We start from the raw sequence: 19,359 nt of genomic DNA, 5'->3' as shown, positions 1-19,359 counted from the left end.
CAAATTTGATTAATAGGGTAATCTAAATGTACATGTATCCATTAATCTATTATTAAATTAATGTTTTGACTAATTTATTTGATTAATAGTTTAATCTAAACAACTAGATTTTCAGTCAACTAAATAAATTATTTTTGAAAAACTATATTACAAAAAATCCAATCTTTATTCATGGATTAAATTGAATGACATTTTTTTTACATTATTCTGTTAAAATAATAAGCATGTATGGAGTGTGAGGGTAATAATGGATTGTTGAATGAATGTGACACATTGACACTACAAAGGAAAGAGTTTCAGAAGCAGCCGAGTCTGACAGGAGTCCATCTAATCTGAGAAATGTGTTGCTCAGAAGAATTCTATGTAGATAATGTAAGAACAGTGCAAAAGAAAACTTTGCATTTACAGCATTGAATGGGTAGCAAGGCGTCAATATGAACTCAGACCTTTGGACTTGTCCCAGACGTTGCTCAGATGAATGCTGCAAGTTGCAAGCCACGCCCCTCTGGTTCCATGCTACATGCTGTGTAGCCTCCTTAACTGAGGAGGCTGTGATTTTATGTCTATTAAATAATTATGATCTGCCTGAACTATGCCTAACTACACAGAAAGGTTTTAGTTGCTTTAAAAAATCCCACCTTGCGTTGCTTTTTTTTTGTCATCAGTATGTTTGATGTTCATGCATGCCCTTCATATCACCAAAAAGCAAACACCAAAAAACCCCTAATCATCACCAAAATTGTAGTACTCCCAAACTTCAGTCGCCCTCTGTCTTTGAATCTTTAATAACCATTTTTCTAAATGCTCACAACCCAGCTTCAGAAGCACATACTTTAGTAAACAAATTTGTTTTAAGTACAGTTAAGTACATCTGATTATATGACTTGCAGACAAGATTTTTTGGATAAGCCTCTTTAAACTTTAGCTTTAACCAATCCTGCTCACAAAGACATTTGTAAGCAAGGTGTAGGTTGTATTTTTGCCTTTTACCTATTTTTCTTTCTGTGTAAAAACCCTTTTTCTCTCAGTGGAAGCATTGCAGTATTGCTTTCGCACCAGTACTGCAAACTATAGCATCTATAAGGATTTAATAGTCCATTTATTTGAATAGTTGTACGTAGTCCTGAAAAGGAAATAAAATTAAAACTTTCTGTAAACAACTTAATCCCTCTCAGGCACTGGAGACTTTGGTTTGGTTTGAGGTTTTTGGTTTTGGCTCAGTTGTAAAGCTTTATGTGTGTCTGAATTTGTTCCTGCCTTTTGCTGACGGATCCAAGCAATAGCATCATGGAAGCTCCTTCCAGCCTCTTCCCAGCCTCCAGAGCTCTTTCTGGTGCTCCTCCTCCTCATCGATGTGCCAGATATGGCCATGTGGACCCCTCTCAGCTGGTCTTGGTAGTGCTCCACGCTGCAAAATGAGAAGGAAGCAGCGATGCATTTGGATTGAGTTTTGGACAGAACATTCCAGACGTGATTAAAGGTGAAATGGTTTTACCTCCTGACTACATTGTCAGTGGGTTGTCCCATTTGATTCATCTCCATTGCAAAGGCTTTTAACCTCTCAATAGCATCTTTTGCCATCACCATGTATTCCTCTGCATCACCAGAGCCCTGTATGAAAGGTAAAAAAATATATATGCTTTACGTTACAGTTCACAAAGCTGATGTTAACATGAAAAAAATGTTTACTTTTACTGAAACAAAACCAAAAAATATTTCATGGAGTCAAGCTTTAGTAAACAACCACTTTAAGAATTTAGACACAAAATTGTTTGTCCTATATCCTATCTCACGAATGAGCTTGTTAGGCAGATCCAGCTGAGAGCAAAACAAGCGCTTTCATTCCCTGAATAGTTTCTGTTGGTTTCTGTTCGACTCCATTTTAAACCACAAAACATTTCTGTCATTTTTTAAGGCCAACAGAAAACATACTGCAACAATACACTCTCGTCTTTCATAAACGAAGTCTCAAAAAGATCTGAAACTCAGTATAATATTTCGGTCCCTACCTAAGCAGGAAAAGAACAAGTAAAGAGCAGAAAAATTACCACTCACGGCCTGAATGGCGTAGTCGGCCTTCTGCAGGTACTCCTTGCAGAGAGTCTGCAGCTGTACGGCTCTCGAGGGGTTGGGCATGAAGCCACTGCAGAGGAAATTCATAAAGATCATCTATTTAATCAGCTTCAGATGCATTACAAGCAGATTCAGGCAACATGACTTAAACATCTTCTGATAGAACTGGTCAACTTATAATCCCCTCTCATCTCATCCTTCCTCACCTCATTTTTCTTTTTTATTTTTTTACAATATTAATTCAGTTTGAATGGCAGAATTTTTAAATGTAAATTTTCCAGAGTCATCAATTATTTTAGCCTCAGCAGTATGCCTTGTATGTATAATTTAGTTATCCTTTGGTCACAAGTTGCTTCTAAGAACAGCCACACGTTCTTGTAACATTTTGCAGTAGTTTTGATCGACATTTCTCCAGGTTTTCTTTAACCATAGAAGCTTTTTCACTTGTTTTGAGGTCCTAACAATTTTCAGATAAATTTGATCTGTTTGTTAATATACTTAATTTTAAGCAATATCTTTTAAGGCAGTTTTGGGTCAATTCTTCTTCAGTCTGTAACCCAATTTTTTCATGCATGTGTACTTAACCATTTCACATCAGTATATTTCTTTTGATATGTGAGTATTTTGAACATCCATCAAATTGCAAATATAATTTAATTTAAATGTTATACAGGTTTCACAGAAGTCCTATTTAAACCTGTTAAGTCTAAGGAACATCTTGCTGGTAGATATGGTTAATTGGACTCACATAAACTTTCCTCTAAGTGCTTTTAAGCCAAATAATTACAACAGCAGAGACATTTTGAAAATAAAAATCAACAAAGATCTGGATCAAGATCAGAAAGATCCAGTATTAACAAATGTTTAGCTGTCAAATTAGTGGCCTATTTTTTATTTTATTATTTTTAAGGAACAGTATGAATTACAGGTTGCATTAAATGTCTCCAAACAACCAGAACCACACTTTTTCACAGCACCATAATGATATAAAAAAAACCCTTCAACCATCATAAGACTAAAGACCAACCAGCACATTCAGGTCACGAACATTGATAAATGCATTTACATTTTTCATGCAAACCATTCGGGACAGATAATGGTTTGAACAAATATGACATCATAGCAACTAAGTTTCTTTTTTCAAAGCCCATTGAAAAGTCTTCTGAAGAAACATCTTCTGAAGAACTCTAAAAATCTCCAGGCTTTCTTTTTATGGGTGTATCCAAACAGTTGCTGGATGTCAGTAAAAATTGGTAGAAATGTTATTAAAAGTAAATACATTTTCAAATATATAAAACATTTCCAAGAATAAAACCTTATGAAGATGGTCCCTTAAGCAGATGACTTAATCTACAGATACACTGCTTATTACATAGTCTGCTGTCACATCAGTTATCTGCCATTCATAATTTTATATGCAAAGGAAATTTGCATATTTATATCTCCCACAAAACAATGTGAATTATACACATTTCTCCTGCCTGTACTTAATACAGTGAAATGCTGTTTATTTACTAGCTAGTTTGAAATTTGCAACAGCAAAAAAACTTCAACAACAGGCATTCATTTCTTATATAAAGCTCTCTTCCATTAAAAGTCACAACCTGTCTTTTTGTAAAGACATGTTGTGACAGCAGTGGCAGATTTACTCTGTGAGGGTTTTTGGAGACTGTGGAACTGAACGTGTCTTCAATGAAGAATGTTGAAAATGTTGCAATTGAGTGAGCTCAGAAGTTCAGTACAGACCATAAATCAAGTGTCCCAGGAGGCGCAATGGAGCTGTTGTGCAAAGGAGAAAACTTCGAAGTGACAGTAGATCATATTTGAGAGGGAGGACGTGTTTATGGCAGCAGGTTTGTTTCATTATCAGGGTGGGGGAGTAATTACACAGGTATAAAATGAAATGATTATGAGAACTTTTTGTTACGTTTTGCTCACATTTAAAGTACTTGGACCTGTACTCTTACAGCACCAGTATAAGAATTGTTCACGTTAGAATCAAAAAAATGGACACTGAATTATAAAATCTTTTAAATTCAGATTTGTCAGTAATTATTACTGACACATTTTTAGTTTTGTTCGGTCCAGGGTTTGCAGCGGGCAGACAATAAGACCTTTAATATTTAATGTCTACTACCTTTTCATACTGAGTAATGAGAGAAGTTAAGTGCGCAACAGGGGCAACCAGGAAAAATAAATAAATAAAGCGAATGTTGGTACCTCATTCCACCCATCGTGGCGCTCCCCATGGTGTTGCTCATCATCCTGCTACCCTTCGACGTCGTCGCCCTCGAAAACGTCGCCGATCTGTTAAATCCTTCCACTATGGGCTCGACTCCATTACCGCCTCCGTGCGCCACATCGCTCCGCGCGTAATGGTAGGTCATCCCGCCAGCGAGGTTGCTCTTCGAGCTGGCCCTCCGGCCCGAGTTGAGCGCCTGGTTTGACCCGTAAAGGCTCATTGTGATCTGGAAACGGCAGCCAGGGAGCCGGACACAGCGCACAGCAGAGCCGTGCCTTCTCCACCTGTCCTCCTCTGCTGCACACTGCGAGCGGCGCGCTGCGGAGCTGCGTTTTAGGGGGTGGAGGACCACACCTCTGTGTCTCCAATGTCCTCAAAAGTTTTCATGTCCCCGTTGCCACGCCCTTCAAAACTGAGGCAGAAAATTTGTGTGTTTTGTTACATTCATAGCTTAATGAGGACCACTTTGACTATGTAATATTTCAAGTTTAGAAGTTTAGAAAAATAGATTTTAACCGCTAAATGGTAAAGCAGGCGTTTTGGAGAAATGCTTTAACAGCAAGGACTTGTTTTCCAAACGTAGTTAAATGACAACACTCAAAACAAACAACTCCAGGACCTCTGAGGGTTCATGGTAGGACAACGGCAACACATTTTTTTTTTCAAACCTTTTAGAAATATGAGTAAAGATGTTATATTTATTTTCAAATATACTTGGCTACTTGGCTTCCTCTCGTGGCTCTTAAGGACTGTGCACTTAGAACCTAAAGATATGAATCTTGAAAAAGGTATAGCCCTTGAAACAAAAAGATTAATTAGATGGCAATATATCATACAATTTGATCCAAACTGTAAATTCTTGCTGCACTACAACAGGCAAGCGCCTGTTTGTGCAAGCTTCTGAAAATCTGGACTCTCATTGTAATCTGAAACAGAATCGCTCCGATTAACTGCAGAAATGCTTGCAGAGCTTCAAGGCAAACTGCTGAAAGGACGTGTGATAAATGTACTCACTAACGCCTGCAGCCAGTAGGAGGAACTCTCAGAAAAACAAGTTTGACAGCCAATTACAAATGACAGCTCTGTTTTCTTTTGCCAAAATGCTTTAAATCATTTGGTTTGACCTCAGAGAACTATCTCTTTCTCTAGTGGACAGATTTAGGCTGCTATTTTCCTCCCATGCTCTTCTGAATTGGGCTTTTTTTTTGGCTATGCACAGACTCTCTTTTATCAGGAGAACCTTTTAAATAGTTTCAGAAAAAGACAAAGTGTCTTTTTTTTTTTTTGCCTAACTTCATTATTGGGTGTACAGTAGAGTCACTGTATGCCTGCAGGTGGTCCGACCCTCCTAAAAAGGCTGAAATGCACCGACATAATAGAGACTTTCTGGGAAGCACATTGCTGAAACATTACTCAGGTTTAACACCAGACTCCAGAGTCCTTTATTGTGTTATAGTAGTTCACACACTTATTTAAGTCAATGGATCACAGAACAGAAAGAGTCAGACTGACCAGAATGAGACAGGAAACTACAAATGAAAAAAATTAGAAACTAAAAAACACAACTTTAAATGTAAGAAACTTAAACACACAATAAAAACACAAAGTTCAACAAATTACAGGAGGTTAAAGCAGGGCTTAGGATAAAAATATTCTAAGCATTAAGGATCCCATTGAGCACATCTGACAATGGAAAAAACATATCAAAGCTACAAACCTTTGTAACAGAGCATTACGGTCGGGTTCACCTAACCTAATAGACAGATTGAAACAATGGGCCCATTGTAACATTGCATGAGTTACAGAGATTTACAGGTGTGGGAATCAGTTGAAGGGAAATGCATCCACTGCAATGGTCATAAATATATTGTCACTGTTAAAAGAAATTTACAAAAAGCCTCATTGGCAGGTTTGCCAAGAGTTATTTAGGACAAGGACGGGGATAAAAGAGCTCTGACTAGATGAGAACAAGATCAAACATTTCAGCGGAGATGCAAAATGATGAACATGACCCTGAACTCTCCACCCCTACAGTGAAACAAAGTGGTGGAAGCATCATGGTATGGGTTGCTGTTTTTTTCAGCAAGGAGAAAGAAGCTGGTTGTAAATCTGATCAGTGGAAAAAGCATGACATTTTGTTTTCACAGATGTTCAATTAAATTAGTCTGAATTTGGGGTGTTTTGCAAAGAAGAGAAGGCAAAAATTTAAGTCTGTAGATATGGATTAAACATACCACCAAAGACTTGCAACTGTAATTGATAAATCGAGAGATTTGCCTTTTGGCTCCACGCTCTCTCCTCTACGGTAGTTGGGCACAGAGCCATCATCACTGCAGATGCAGCAGCAATCCTCCTATCGAGTCATGGAAACTTCTGGTTTGTAATGTGACAAACTGTGAAAATGTTCATGGAGGAGAAAAACCTTTTAACACAATGAACAGAGCTCTGGCGAAATTGCTGAAAAAAGAACCGAAACACCTTTAGATGCTCTCTTTATTGTTAAAACAGAAATAGGATACTATTATTGAATAGCACAACTAAAAGATCTAAAAATACTTTGAAAATTCAGGGGTTACAATTCAAGAGTTTTGAATTGATTCAAAATCAAACAGAAACCATTTAGAAACGTTATATTTGTCTGAATATGATCCTTAATGCACCTTCATTTATTTTCTCCACTGACCATTGCTTTAGCTCGCCTGCACCTTGGTTTCATTGAAATCTGCAGCAAATGAGGAATGTGGCATGTGTGTGTTTGTGTTTGTGAGTGTGTGTGATGTTTGTCTGCACTCATGCAAGGGAGAAAGTTTAAGAAGCAGAAATGGAAACCTACAGATAACTGAAAGTCTTTTTTTAATTATTTCAATTTACTACAACCTTCTGTTTCTCCTGTGTTTAGGTCTAATTAGAGACTATGAAGATGACTTACTGCAGAAGAATCTTTTTTGTGATATGGCAACAAAAGTGGCTGTTTGAACTTTTGGAGCTTGCTTGAGTCCAAGTTTCTGTGGGTGATTCACAAAGGTAATAAACTGATCCAGTACTTTCCTCTGTGAGAAGAAGAAAGTAAGTCTCACATAACCATCATGTTATTCCCCCCGGCATATGTCGTTCAGGAGCACGCCTTTGCCTGCACATCGACTGACACATACTTTCGTTAGGGCAGCATTCCAGCAACGGATTTTCTTTTCTGTTAAAATTGGACCGATGTTCTGCCCTGAAAGCTCAGCTGCATGTCATTTACTAATAAGATTTGCACCTGAAATCCAAATCTGCATCAGTTAAGTTTTAATCTTCAACATATCCTCTGAAAAAAAAACAGGGTTTTTTTTGTTTTTGTTTTTTTTTTTACAAAATGAGATATAAAGTGTTTAAATGAACAGAATTTTGCACATATGTAGAGTTATATCAGTTCAAGGAGTATTTCCGTGGTGAAAAAGCTTTGAATCTTCCCACCCTCCTTTATTAACGTTTGTTCTGCAGACAGGACTCAGCTTGTAAACTAGGATTTGGTTCAAAGATTTCCAGAGTATTGTGGGCCATTAAAATTCTATTTTAGTTGTGACATGATATTCGTTAGAGCATTGAAATTAAATAAACAACTGGTTGATGGGGTTTAGGTATGTTTTGGGAACTTTAATTCATGCAAAATTTAATGAAAGAGATATTCCACATGATTTCTTTTCATGTACCTAGGTTTGTGCTTAAAAAATATACTTCACAAGATTATGTTTTGATTTTTCCTCTGTGTTGGATTTCAACGCAACCTGCATTTGTTTTAAAATAAAGAGCATTTCTTATTTCTTTCTATCTTGGATCCAGTTTTTCAGAGCAGCAGAATCATCATCCTTTGCAGTTGCACACGTGTTTCAGGATCTTTTCTATGCTTTGATTCTGAATTCAGTTTGACTATATTTGTTAATTTATTTCCATTTAATATGAAGGGGACAGAGAAATCACATGCATAGAATCAATCCGGGAAAGTTATGAGGACCGTAGCCTTTGTATATGGTGCACTTTCTCTACCACTGAATCATTCGCATATAACATTTTGAATAACTAATATTGGTTTCTTTAAATGTGCATAACATTTAAAGAATGTTGTGCATTCTTTAAAAAATATATTTATTGTCCTGGTGTATCTAGATTTAATGCAATTTCTTAATTTTACCAACATGACTGGAAGTCAGAGATTCCTAAAACAGACAAGACATGTTGTCTGTTTTAGGAATCTCAAGATCTAAAGGGAAGGAGGCCTTAAATAAACTGTCAAGACATCAGTGGTAAAGGTCAAAACGCTTCTCAGCAATTATAAGAAGTGTTTGATCGTAATGAATATTTCAGTTTTTAAAAGCTTGCAAACTCATTGTGCCAGATTTATTCGGGCAAGCATGTTTGCAAAGATAGATGCAAAATTAAAATGATAATCAATTTAGCAAAGGCAGCAGAGAGAGTGAATAAAAAGAACCCTCAAACAACTCAGACATAATGGTGGCTGGATGAGCAATCTTTGTGTTCAGGAAGGAGAAAACAAGATACATTCTTAATGAGACCAAATATATATATTTTGAATTTTGATAATAAACAAAGTTTGTAATAATTCAAAGACAGAATTGGAGAATGTGGCAGAAATACAGCCATTTAATGAACTAATTAAATCTTCACTCATTGATGATTGTATTAACCGCGACATTTTATAACCTTCTCATGACTGATACCTTTGTACAATAAGATTATTTAGATCCTTTGTGACTTTTCTACCGATCATGTCTTTGGCTACAGGATGCAGTCAAGGAAAAATCTAAACACTATTAAAACACTTGAACTTAATATTAGTTTTATTAGATTATTTATGATTGAAATCTACATGCTGGCACTGAATCAACAGCTCTTTGTGCTCTTATGTGAATGTGGCAAATGTTTTGAAATTATTTATCATAGTCGTATTATTTTACCTCACAAAACAAATAGGATTTGAACAATTTTCCAGATCTACTGTGTCTCAGCTTGATATCATTATGAGCAACAAATAAGTTGGGGTCTGCTGAGGTCAGTCCTCTGAAACTTGCTTCTAATAACAGTTTTTAAATTAGTAAACGTGTCCTCAGCCCCTTTGAGGTGTAATCATTTAGATCAACTGTAATAATACCAAAACACTCTGTAGTTATTTTCAACCTGGCATTGTCCCACAGGTGAACTGTGGGAAGCTCCTAAAAGAACTGATCCTCCACACCCGGGACAACACCCACTCACACACATGCAGAATCAGCTCTTAATTTTCACACACCGCAATGATTCAGGACACATCACAGCATGTTCAGGCAGCATATTCTGTGAGAGGGGGGGCATTTTTAATAATTTTCTCTTGAATTTTTTTTTTTTTTTTTACTGTTTCATGGGGCTGTCTCATCTTGTCAGATCTTCTGCGTTTGCAGCTATGCATGTCCTCATCTGTGTGCACTTGAAAGTGAACGAGTGTGTGCCAAGGGAAACTTTTTATACATAAAAAGAAAGAATTAAAAACACAGATGAGTGACAGTGATAGATGCTGATAAATAGGGTGTGTCTGCTTGCTTGACATTGTTCTCAAGAGTTATTACTGAGAAAGAAAATCTTAGTAAAACTACATTTATGAATGAATTTCATTGCTTAGCTGATAATAGCTATCTGAACATCTAAACTGATAGATATCCTAGGTTTCTGCAACCTAGGTTATCGTGCAGTGTTTTTCAGCTGCGTCTAAGCAGCAGAAATCTGACATCGAAAGACATGCACATTTCAGCACTCTCAAATAGAACTGAGCCACCTAATAAAATGACAGAAGCTTCTTCCTCTGTGCTCTTCTTTCTTGGACGAACACTGAGGTGTGGTCCTGCAGTGTCTCTCCACCCTGAAGGCACATGGCATGCCAAGCTAACATCCCTGTCTGCACCTGCAAAAGCAGGTGGTGCAGGGCGGAGATATGTAAGTGTGACAGTAAAGTGAAGGGAACAGAGAACAGTAGGTTGTTATGTCATGTGTGCCCAGGAGATATTTGCGTGCAATGTACAAACTGCTTCAGGAAGTGTGTCCAAGCAATGGATGCCATAATGACCAAAAAGCTTTGATAATTTGTTGTTCTTACATCCAAACGAAAAAGAAAAAAAAAGGAAAAGAACTGGACAACCAAAAATTACCTCTTTGATTAGAATTACCTAAAAGACACATCATTCTCTACAAAATAAAATAAAACACCATCTAAAAATATATATATATATATATATATATATATATATATATATATATTTTTTTTTTTCTTTAAGGTTTTAAAAAATAATGGAAGAAACATGTGGTGTTACACAACAAGCAAAATAAATGCAATGCTGGCAGGGATCTGAAGCCTGGAGAAAGGGGACAGATTACAGTTTAGGAGAAAGGAGTAGTGAAATCTAAAACTCTGGGAGGAGCCTGAATACCTGGAAAACAAACCTGGAAATGAAGCCACACAAGCACCTGGAGAGCAAACTACATAGAAACGAATCTAAACTTGTTTAGATTCCTTCTTTTTATTTCGTATTATGTAATTTAGTTAATTTTTTTATTCACTTACCTCAGTTTAGCCAATCCTTTATTTTATTTTTGCCCAACTATGCATATCAGAACTAACTTAATTTAATTTAAATTCAATAAACTTATTTAATTAAACTTATAATATTTTTTGCGTTATTCTCATTTATGTTATTTTTGATTTTTGTCTTGCAATATTATTTATTCTAGCTTAGTTTAATTTATTTTAATTGCTTTTGTCTTTTTATTTTGGTTAAGCTAGCCTAGTTAGCTTAGCATAACATTAGTTGCCTTATTTAATGTTGGTTATTTTGTTCATTTCCAATTTACTTTTTTTTTTTTTACTGTTTTTTTAGGTTTGTTTGTTTTTCTTTCGGACTTATGTTGGTGAAGCTAAGTTAATGTTAATTTGTTTTATCTTGATTTAGTTTAACTGAATTTAGTTCCTCATGACTCAATTTGACTTTTTTATTTTGTTTTTTTATTATTATTATTTTGGATACTGTAGCATAGGTTAGCTTAATATGCTATATATAAGCAAAATTTGTGTGTAAAAGACCTGAGAAGCTTTGCTAACTCTAAACTAGGAGATATTTGAATGTACAATAGAGACCATGGTAACTTTTACACATGCTTTACTTATGAGGATATGATAGGATCTGATTCTCCAAATTCTGGAAAATGTTGGAGAAAACAAGTTAAAAAGCTGAGCATATTCTTCATTTGAAGCTTTATTTAGAGGGTAATTTAGTGTTAGAAATAGTCAAATAAATGTACCACAAAAAACAAAGTAATGGATGCCAAAACCAAAGGGTAAAAGAGACTACTCATATGGCTTGTTATTACAACAATTATTGTTTTTTTTCACAATCATTACTGTTAATATTATCATCATTGTGTTTGTGCTTTATAATGATCTTGTAATTTGTTTATGTACAGGTCAAGTTTGCACACACTTTGAATATCCTGACAGAGATTCTATGGAGGAGGTTTGGGTGGAGCAGCAGCCACAAACCAAAAAAATTCACAGACACACGCCAATTCAGGGAGCGAACCGGTTTCATTTTAAAGACACTGCCAAAGTTTTTACAAGATACTGAAGCTGGAACAAAAACAGACTTTGGAGAGATTTAAAATAATAACTTTTTAATCCATACATTAGTTGTCAGAGGGAGTTTGAATCACCCTATTATAGTTTAAAGTGAAATGTGATGCAGTTTTAAAGATTATGCAGACATAAGCACTCCATTATCTGTCGGTCTACTACAAAACAGTATAAAACTCCATACAGAAAAGCTGCAAGCTTGTTGCACCCTCTGATCCTGTGACAGAGGTGTGTTTGTGCAGTCGGTGACATTGATATATCTCCAGGGGTATAGAGGCAGAGCCAGGGAGCAGGAAGTGAATGGAAAGGAGTGGCCAGCGCAAAGCTCTGATACCTGACCCTTTCTGGGTCGCTGGTCACAGGATGATGCTCCTGAAACACTGAAACTCTTTCACTACAGCTATCACTATCATTTTGACTAGAAGTCTTAAAGGAACAGATCTTTATTTTGATGAATTTCAGCAAATCTAACAAAGATTTATGACTGTTCAATAAATGTTCTCCAAAGACCCTAATCTAATGAGATACAAATTAGCTTGTTCTATAACGAGCTAAGCTGAGGTGTTTAAACCTCAGTTTTTTGTTTTTGTTAAAAGTTGAGTCGTTTCAGTTTGTTTGTCTCCTTGTTGGACCGGTGAGCTTTTGTTTGCAGTTCATCCACTGGTGGTCAGATACCTCCAAATAGGAGTCACTGGCTCCTCCTGGTGTCTGCTAGTTGTTAGCTGCTGGACATCTTCTGACTTCCAAGGAGAATTAGCTTGATATGTTTTCATCTCAAACACTAAGTTTTCTTGTTCAATCAATATTTCTTTGATCATCACCACTGTGTGCTTGTGCTTCTTCAAAAGAGTTTAAACAGCACATCTTGAAACTTCAGTTTGTCTTGAAATAATTATCTGAAGAGTGACCTTGTTACTGGCATAAAGTACCTTGTGTCTTGTGGCTGTGTTCACTCGTGCTATCGTCTTTGACCTTTGACACAAACCTATCTTCCACAGCCTCTCCACTAGAGTTTGGCTGTTGCTCGTCCAGTTTCAGACTGACTCCACAGTAGGTTCTGTTTTATTTCATGGCTGCATTTCAGCCTTCATATGAAAGTGATTGATTAGTAGCTGCTTGGTACAGTGGACCCCTGCCTCTTTGCGACTCACTAATCATATATTGCAAAACATTCTGTGCACTCCATATTATGCTTGGGAGATTTCCCTATTCTTGATTTTTTTCACAGTGCATATCTAAAATATATTTTAAATATATCTAAAATATTAAAAAGAAGATTCAGCTTCAGAGGCTCAACCGTCACTTGTGTACATAAAGCCTTGAAACAAAGCTATTTGCTGGAACCCATCTCCATATATGGCAGCCTACAGCTCTGGAATTTTTCTGCACCTTTTTATTTTAATTGAGCCACATTTCATTGCATCTGCAGGTTTGGATGTGGTTATCTGAGGTTGCATAAGGTATTTAGGTATGTTCTTTACGGTGGGTGTGGTTGGCACAGCTTAACATCAACAGCAAACAGTGTTCACAGGTTATTAGTCTCCTCCTCTCCACCAAGGCAAGAGGAGAAAACAGGAGACAGAAGTCAGATGAGCAGGCTGTCACCTCTCTGCTGAACCTTGAGGTGTGCCCCGAAAATAAGCTTGGTGCTGCTCATAGAGGACTAGGCTGTTTTCACTCTCTAACACAAAATTTCTCACATTCCTCTGAACTGTGACCTTTCAGACAGTGCTGAAGTTAGTATCTGATTCAAAACTTGACTGAATGGCAGTTCCACTGCTGAAAAAAATGAATCTGGTCTACTTTTAGTTTGTACTAGTTCAACACGTAATTTACATAGAACAGGGCGTGCCATGGTGGCATAGGGGTTAGCGTGACCCATATTTGGAGGCCTTCAGTCCTCGATTCAGCCGTTGCGGGTTCGACTCCCGGACCCGACGACATTTGCCGCATGTCTTCCCCCCTCTCCTTTCCTGTCATTCTCCTATCATACAAGGGACACTAGAGCCCACAAAAGACCCCCTGGAGGGGTACAAAAAAAAAAATTACGTAGAATGACCCAATTTGTTTTTCAGTTGAGTCTCCTTGTTGTCCCAGCTTCCCTTGATTGTCCCCATCTGTCCCTCGTTTCCCTTGATTACCTTCTTTGTGTATTTATACCCACCTGTGTCTCTTTCTCCCCGTCAGGTCCTCGTCTTTTTGTCCCGTTTACCATCCTCTGACATTTGTCTTATGTCAGTTGTTGATACTATTTACAAGTTGCTACCAGATTCAGAGCTTTGCCGCTGCTCTTCTGTGCTGCCTGGATTTTTGTGTACCGTTTGTTCATTAAATACCATCATTTGCATCTTCACTTGGGTCCAACCACGTCTACCTCACCACTTCAAACCCCACCTTATGACAGTGGGGAAATTGTTCACCTCAATCTAAAGCTTAGTTTCAGCTAACCACAAAATATATCTGTTCTTAAATCCTTTGAATCGCGTTTCTCTGTGCAATTATTTCATATTTCATAATCTAAAGTAAAAATAGGGACTAATTCTAATTTTTTGTAGGACAAATTGGTGCAAAAATTCTAAGTGTGATGATCTGTCGCTCTCTGGTGGCTCAAAGGCAGTACAGCATCCAGAAAACAGCCATCCTTCTATTGTCTCCCCAAACCACTTACTAATCTATTTATATGAAGGTTATGAAAGGAGCGTATGACGCATTTTTGAATCCGTGGGATGCAGCAGGAGAACCGATCTAAAAGCAGTGGCGGAGCTAGACTTTTATTTCTGGGGGGGCGAATGGGGGGCCAGGGCTATCTGTAAGGGGTCCACTGACTATGACAATGACAATACAGTAAAAGTACTTTCATTCACATACTATATATAAATAAAGACTCATGAAATGAGATTTGCTCATGTAATTTGCAGTTTATTATCAATGCATGCCACACAAAGCATAAGTGGACATTAACCTCTAAATGACACCATTGTAACAAGACAAGACTTACAATGAGAATGCAGTGTCACACAGTTCACAATTACAATATCTCAAAAAAGAAGGTTGTATGTTATGGAAACTGTTATTTAATAGATGCTACATGTGCATTTTATTTTCGAACTTAATGCAGCTATGACCAAATGTACTGACTCCTAAACTATCATTGGTACAAGTACCAGTCGGTGAAGACCCAAATCATGACGAGAAACACAAGACTTCTTCATGCACTCATAAAAGTAAAATCCTTCGGTTGTTGTGAGATGAAGCAAAATATGTTACAAAGTCATCCATGTTGAGGCCCCGTGCCCTCCTTGACTCTATGCTAAGTGTTCCAATGTGACTTAGCCTGGCATCAGCCATTGTTGTCCTTAGGTAACTTTTAATTAATTTTAAAGCAGAAAAGCTTCTCTCACAAGAAGCAGTACTAACTGGACTAACTACTGCAATCTTGCAAAGTCTGAATAATTCATGTAAAACCTCTTTATAAGGTTCAAGAAACAGAATAAAATCAAGCAAAGTAGAAGGTGTGCCTAAATCACTCTTTATTCTCTGATCAAGCAAACGCCTTATTTGGTGCACTTCATGTTTCAGGTCATCTAAATCTGACTCAAAGATATGTCCAAAAGCAATCAGAGGCTCCTCATTCAAGAAAGTTGCACTTTTGGGGTTTAGGGACTGCACTCCTTGCATGATCTCACAATTTTTCTTTGAAAAACGCCTCTTTAACTCCGCTATGAGACAGTCAAGCACCTGATTAAAGAGTGGTCTGGGGAAGCCCTCGTCATCACATTTTCTCTGTCCTATAGTGCTCATTACAAGTGAGTCAAGAAATTTTGAACTTAATCTTGGATTTCTTCTGTCAATTTTTACACTGATTTTGCTCTTCTCAGCAAGTTCCTCAACCTCTTTCCATAGTTCATCAAAGTACTTTTCATTTCTGTAGTCCTGGAAAGTGTCTATAAGAGCACCTACTAGATCTACAGCTCTTGCTAAGTCAAGAGTGCTGGACTGAAGCATGTCGGAAAGACATTTGGCATCACCAAGCACTTTACAAAAGGTAACCAAAAGACCTAAAAATTGGATATCTATTTGAAGAAGCAGGCCCCTTGCCTCCACTGTTCTTTCGCCATTTCTTTCAAGTGCAATATCCTGCAACAATCTCAGAACTGCTGGAAGTCTGTCTCTCATGGTACGGCATGCCGTATACCTGCAGGCCCACCTCGTATCTGAAAGTGCCTGGAGCTCCCTGGGTTGTTCTGCTGGATACAACTCTTTCTGTACGTCAAGCCACCTCAGATGAACATAAGAGCCAGACACAAAGTTATGAAGCTGCTGTAGAAGTGCAAAAAAGTCAACGACCTCAGGGACTGCTTTGGTAGCATCAACAAGGACTAAATTCAAGCAATGTGCGTTACAATGAACATAAAATGCAAATCTGGCATTGCTCTGAATTCTGGCAGATACACCAGAATGCTTCCCACTCATGACGGATGCACCGTCATAACCCTGTCCCACTAGGTTATTCCTGTAGTCCAGACCATGTTTCTCAAGACAGCTAATGATCATTGCACTAAGACCTGCTGCATTAAGGCTTTCAGCTGCCTGGAAACATAGGAAGCTTTCGTGGATGACACCATTGTAATAATATCGTACAACCAAAGACATTTGTTCCTTTTTTTGCAAGTCTTTTGTTTCATCTGCAATAACACTGAACACTTCACATTCCTTCACTTCTTTTATGATTTCAGTCTGTACCATCTCTGCTAAGCCCTGAAGAATTTCATTTTGGATTTGATGACTTGTGTATTTTGCATTGGCACATCCTCTAAGCTTTTTTTCAATTAACTAACTGATCATGCTTTGCTATTTCATCCAATATAGCCAAAAAGTTTCCCTTATTTCTAGAGTCCCCAGACTCTCGATGACCCCTTTGAGCAATATTTTGTGTTGCAGTCAAAAGAAGAACATCGGCTATTGTTTTAATATAATAACGGTTTTCTTCCACCACTTTTTTCCGGTTTGTGTTTATAGAATTTAGCATGGTTGTATTTCCCTCATTAGCCCTTTTATATTGACTCCATGCATACATTGCATTTACATGGTGCTCTAACTTTGAGTGAAGCTTAAATCCAGACTCCTTGGACAATGCCTTTTTCCAATTACTGAAGCCGGAATGCGAAGCAAAGACACTATCTGGTGCATTAGGCAAAGAAAAATGCCTACAGGCAAAGCAGTAGGAGGAGTCTTTAATAACAGAATATTCTAACCAAGAATAGTCTTTGTACCAGGAGCTGTGAAAAGTTCTCTTTCTTGTTCCATGCTGAGTTCTGGGGAAGTTTGTCAAACTTGGCTGAACAGGGCCCTGTTCTTTTGACTTTGAAATATCTGGAATACAAACACAATGGTTATGTACACATAATTTACATGATCATTATGTCATGTAAATTGTGCAGCTACTAAGCAGGTCTTAGTGTAAGTAAAATTACCACTGGGTCCTTTTGGAAAAGCAAAAGGAGTGCTGGACACTGCTGAGAAGAGATCAGTGGTATCTCCTGCAATTGCCCCTTCTGGCTCATCATCATCCTGGTCAGGCGCAGAGCTTTCTGTGTTTTCAGACTCCTCCTTTGATGGAACTACGTTGTAAAAACAGTACATTAACATAATTGAACCAACAATTAAAGAAACACATTAGCAGAAGCCAGCAAGTAAAAATAACCTAAAACGGGGCAGGAATTTGACTGTTTCTGTAGATACTCTGACCTGGTGATGGTGGATTGGTGTTTGCCAGACTTTCTTTCTCGTGACTGTTCTCAGGACATGAGCTACCAGGACTGCTGATGTCAGAGCTGAACCCTGTTTGATCTGTGCCTGATTTGCTTCTTTTTATAAAGAAGCTGTCTATCCTGCCTCCCTGTCTTTTCATTCTCAACTGACCCTAGGAAAAAAAACAAGCCAGTCATGTTATGCCAAGTATCACTTCCTATTACTTAGTGTTAATAGATCCCCACTTCCAGTGTGTAGGTCAGGGGAAACAGACTGTGGCTGTATGTTCAGCATTCAAACTTCTCAGCTACTGGACCGACTAACCTGTTTTTGTTCATGATCATTATCGACTTTATTTATAAAGCACTTTAACAGCAGCCAGAGCTGAAATAAAGTGCTAAACATCAGCGATAAGATAAAAGAAAACATAAAAGAAAATGACAAAGCTAAACACATAAGAATTTAAATAAATTAAACATTTCATGGAAAACATAATAAAGCAAAAAGAGTAACAGATTAAATTGTCACAAGTTCATGCCCTTTCCTAGGGGAAACGGAACCTCTAACAAAGTGTTGCCGTTTCATAGAAAATGTTTAGAAAAGAATTAGTAAAAATAGCAAATGTCAGTGGGGAACTTGTGTGGAGTTTTTTCACTCATTTTATAGTACAAGCTGGCTCCATTAGCATTACCTTTCACAGGTAAGAAAGAAAGAACACAATTTTATGAACAGAATTTCTTGACTTTGTGGCCAAACGACAGCTTCTGAGCCAATAAATATTTCCCATGTAATTATATTGGCCAGAAGTAACTACTCTGATTTTTATTTTCTTAGTATAGCTAACATTTTTCATTCTGTATAGTTTTATTTAATGCGAGAGCTAATAAGAAATCGCTGTTAGAAAGAAAGAGCATTACAGACCAGAGGATTTTGGCAGGTCATATAATCAGGAATGTCGTGATCCATTCTGTCTGATAACACATGCACCACGTTGGATACTTTTTTTTTTACTTCCCGTATTTATCCTCCCGACATTGTTCAGGCAGACGTGAGTGGTAAACACACTGAAACACGTCAGCGTCAGCGTCTTTACAATACTTTTTGCTTCTGCGTGCATTACGAGTCTGACTGGCAGACGTGACGTATCATAGGAACTGGCCGACTCGCTCACTAAGTCGGCGTCTACGTATGTCTATAGCTGTAGCATTGATAGCTTGATGCTCGCAACTTATAGTAGTAACTCAACTACCAGAAACTATTTCCTGGCTGAGCACAAAATGTTTTTAACGGGGTTTTTTTATTGGTAGTAGTAAACCATTGTAAAACTTACCTTTGAAGTCAGATTATCCGTCTTGGAGTCAAATCGACTGTATTCCTCTTAGCTGTACAATATTTCTCTATCGTCTCTTCGCGGTTCTCCTTCTCTTCTTCTGTTGGGTCAACTCTGTTGTGTCCAAATGGTGTATCACAATAAACGTAAATGGTGCATATCGCCCCCTGCTGCTTTTGAGCAGTCACAACAGTCACAAGTGTCACAACCCATTGTGGTACATAGTGCTACCTACTGTGAAGGAATGACTGGGTGTCGTGACATGTCGATCATTTGGGGGGGCCGCTGGGGGAGCCAATCAGATGGCTGGGG

The 19,359-nt window shown here is 37.7% G+C and overlaps 2 protein-coding genes across 3 annotated transcripts in view; both read right to left on the bottom strand.

The window, feature by feature from the left end:
* The window catches only part of dspb (desmoplakin b), a 29,840-nt gene extending 25,171 nt beyond the window's left edge, over positions 1-4,669 (bottom strand). Inside the window, exons 1-4 of the mRNA XM_028027390.1 lie at positions 4,294-4,669; positions 2,056-2,143; positions 1,496-1,611; positions 1,258-1,408 (exon numbers count right to left, since the gene is read on the bottom strand). Of these exons, the coding sequence (XP_027883191.1) occupies positions 1,258-1,408; positions 1,496-1,611; positions 2,056-2,143; positions 4,294-4,535 (597 nt within the window). The 5' untranslated portion in view covers positions 4,536-4,669. The remainder of the gene's footprint in view (positions 1-1,257; positions 1,409-1,495; positions 1,612-2,055; positions 2,144-4,293) is intronic.
* Positions 4,670-14,864: 10,195 nt separating this feature from the next.
* On the bottom strand, positions 14,865-19,333 carry LOC114150748 (uncharacterized). 2 transcript variants are annotated; one of them, XM_028027389.1, is made up of 4 exons: positions 17,715-19,041; positions 17,441-17,587; positions 17,007-17,339; positions 14,865-15,131 (listed from the first exon to the last, which is right to left on the bottom strand). In XM_028027389.1, the coding sequence occupies exons 1-4, from the start codon at positions 17,875-17,877 to the stop codon at positions 15,115-15,117; spliced, it is 660 nt and encodes a 219-aa protein (XP_027883190.1). In that variant the 5' UTR covers positions 17,878-19,041; the 3' UTR covers positions 14,865-15,114. The 2 variants fall into 2 exon arrangements, 1 of the variants encoding a protein (XP_027883190.1); XR_003596829.1 differs by lacking the exons at positions 14,865-15,131; positions 17,715-19,041 and adding an exon at positions 19,048-19,333 and having other exon boundaries at positions 16,946-17,339.
* Between the last annotated feature and the right edge of the window lie 26 nt (positions 19,334-19,359).

The sequence above is a fragment of the Xiphophorus couchianus genome, chromosome 9 (genome assembly GCF_001444195.1).
Source record: "Xiphophorus couchianus chromosome 9, X_couchianus-1.0, whole genome shotgun sequence".
NCBI lineage: Eukaryota > Metazoa > Chordata > Actinopteri > Cyprinodontiformes > Poeciliidae > Xiphophorus > Xiphophorus couchianus.
The sequence above is the reverse complement of the archived record's forward strand: the minus strand, read 5'-3'. Positions and strand labels throughout refer to the sequence as shown.

Coding starts and splice junctions, on each gene's coding strand:
- LOC114150748 (XM_028027389.1), bottom strand. CDS start 17,877: ATGAAAAGACAGGGAGGCAGGATAGACAGCTTCTTTATAAAAAGAAGC. Junction 17,588..17,714: donor CACCAATCCACCATCACCAG/GTCAGAGTATCT, acceptor TTTACAACGTAG/TTCCATCAAAGGAGGAGTCT. Junction 17,340..17,440: donor TTTTCCAAAAGGACCCAGTG/GTAATTTTACTT, acceptor TTTGTATTCCAG/ATATTTCAAAGTCAAAAGAA.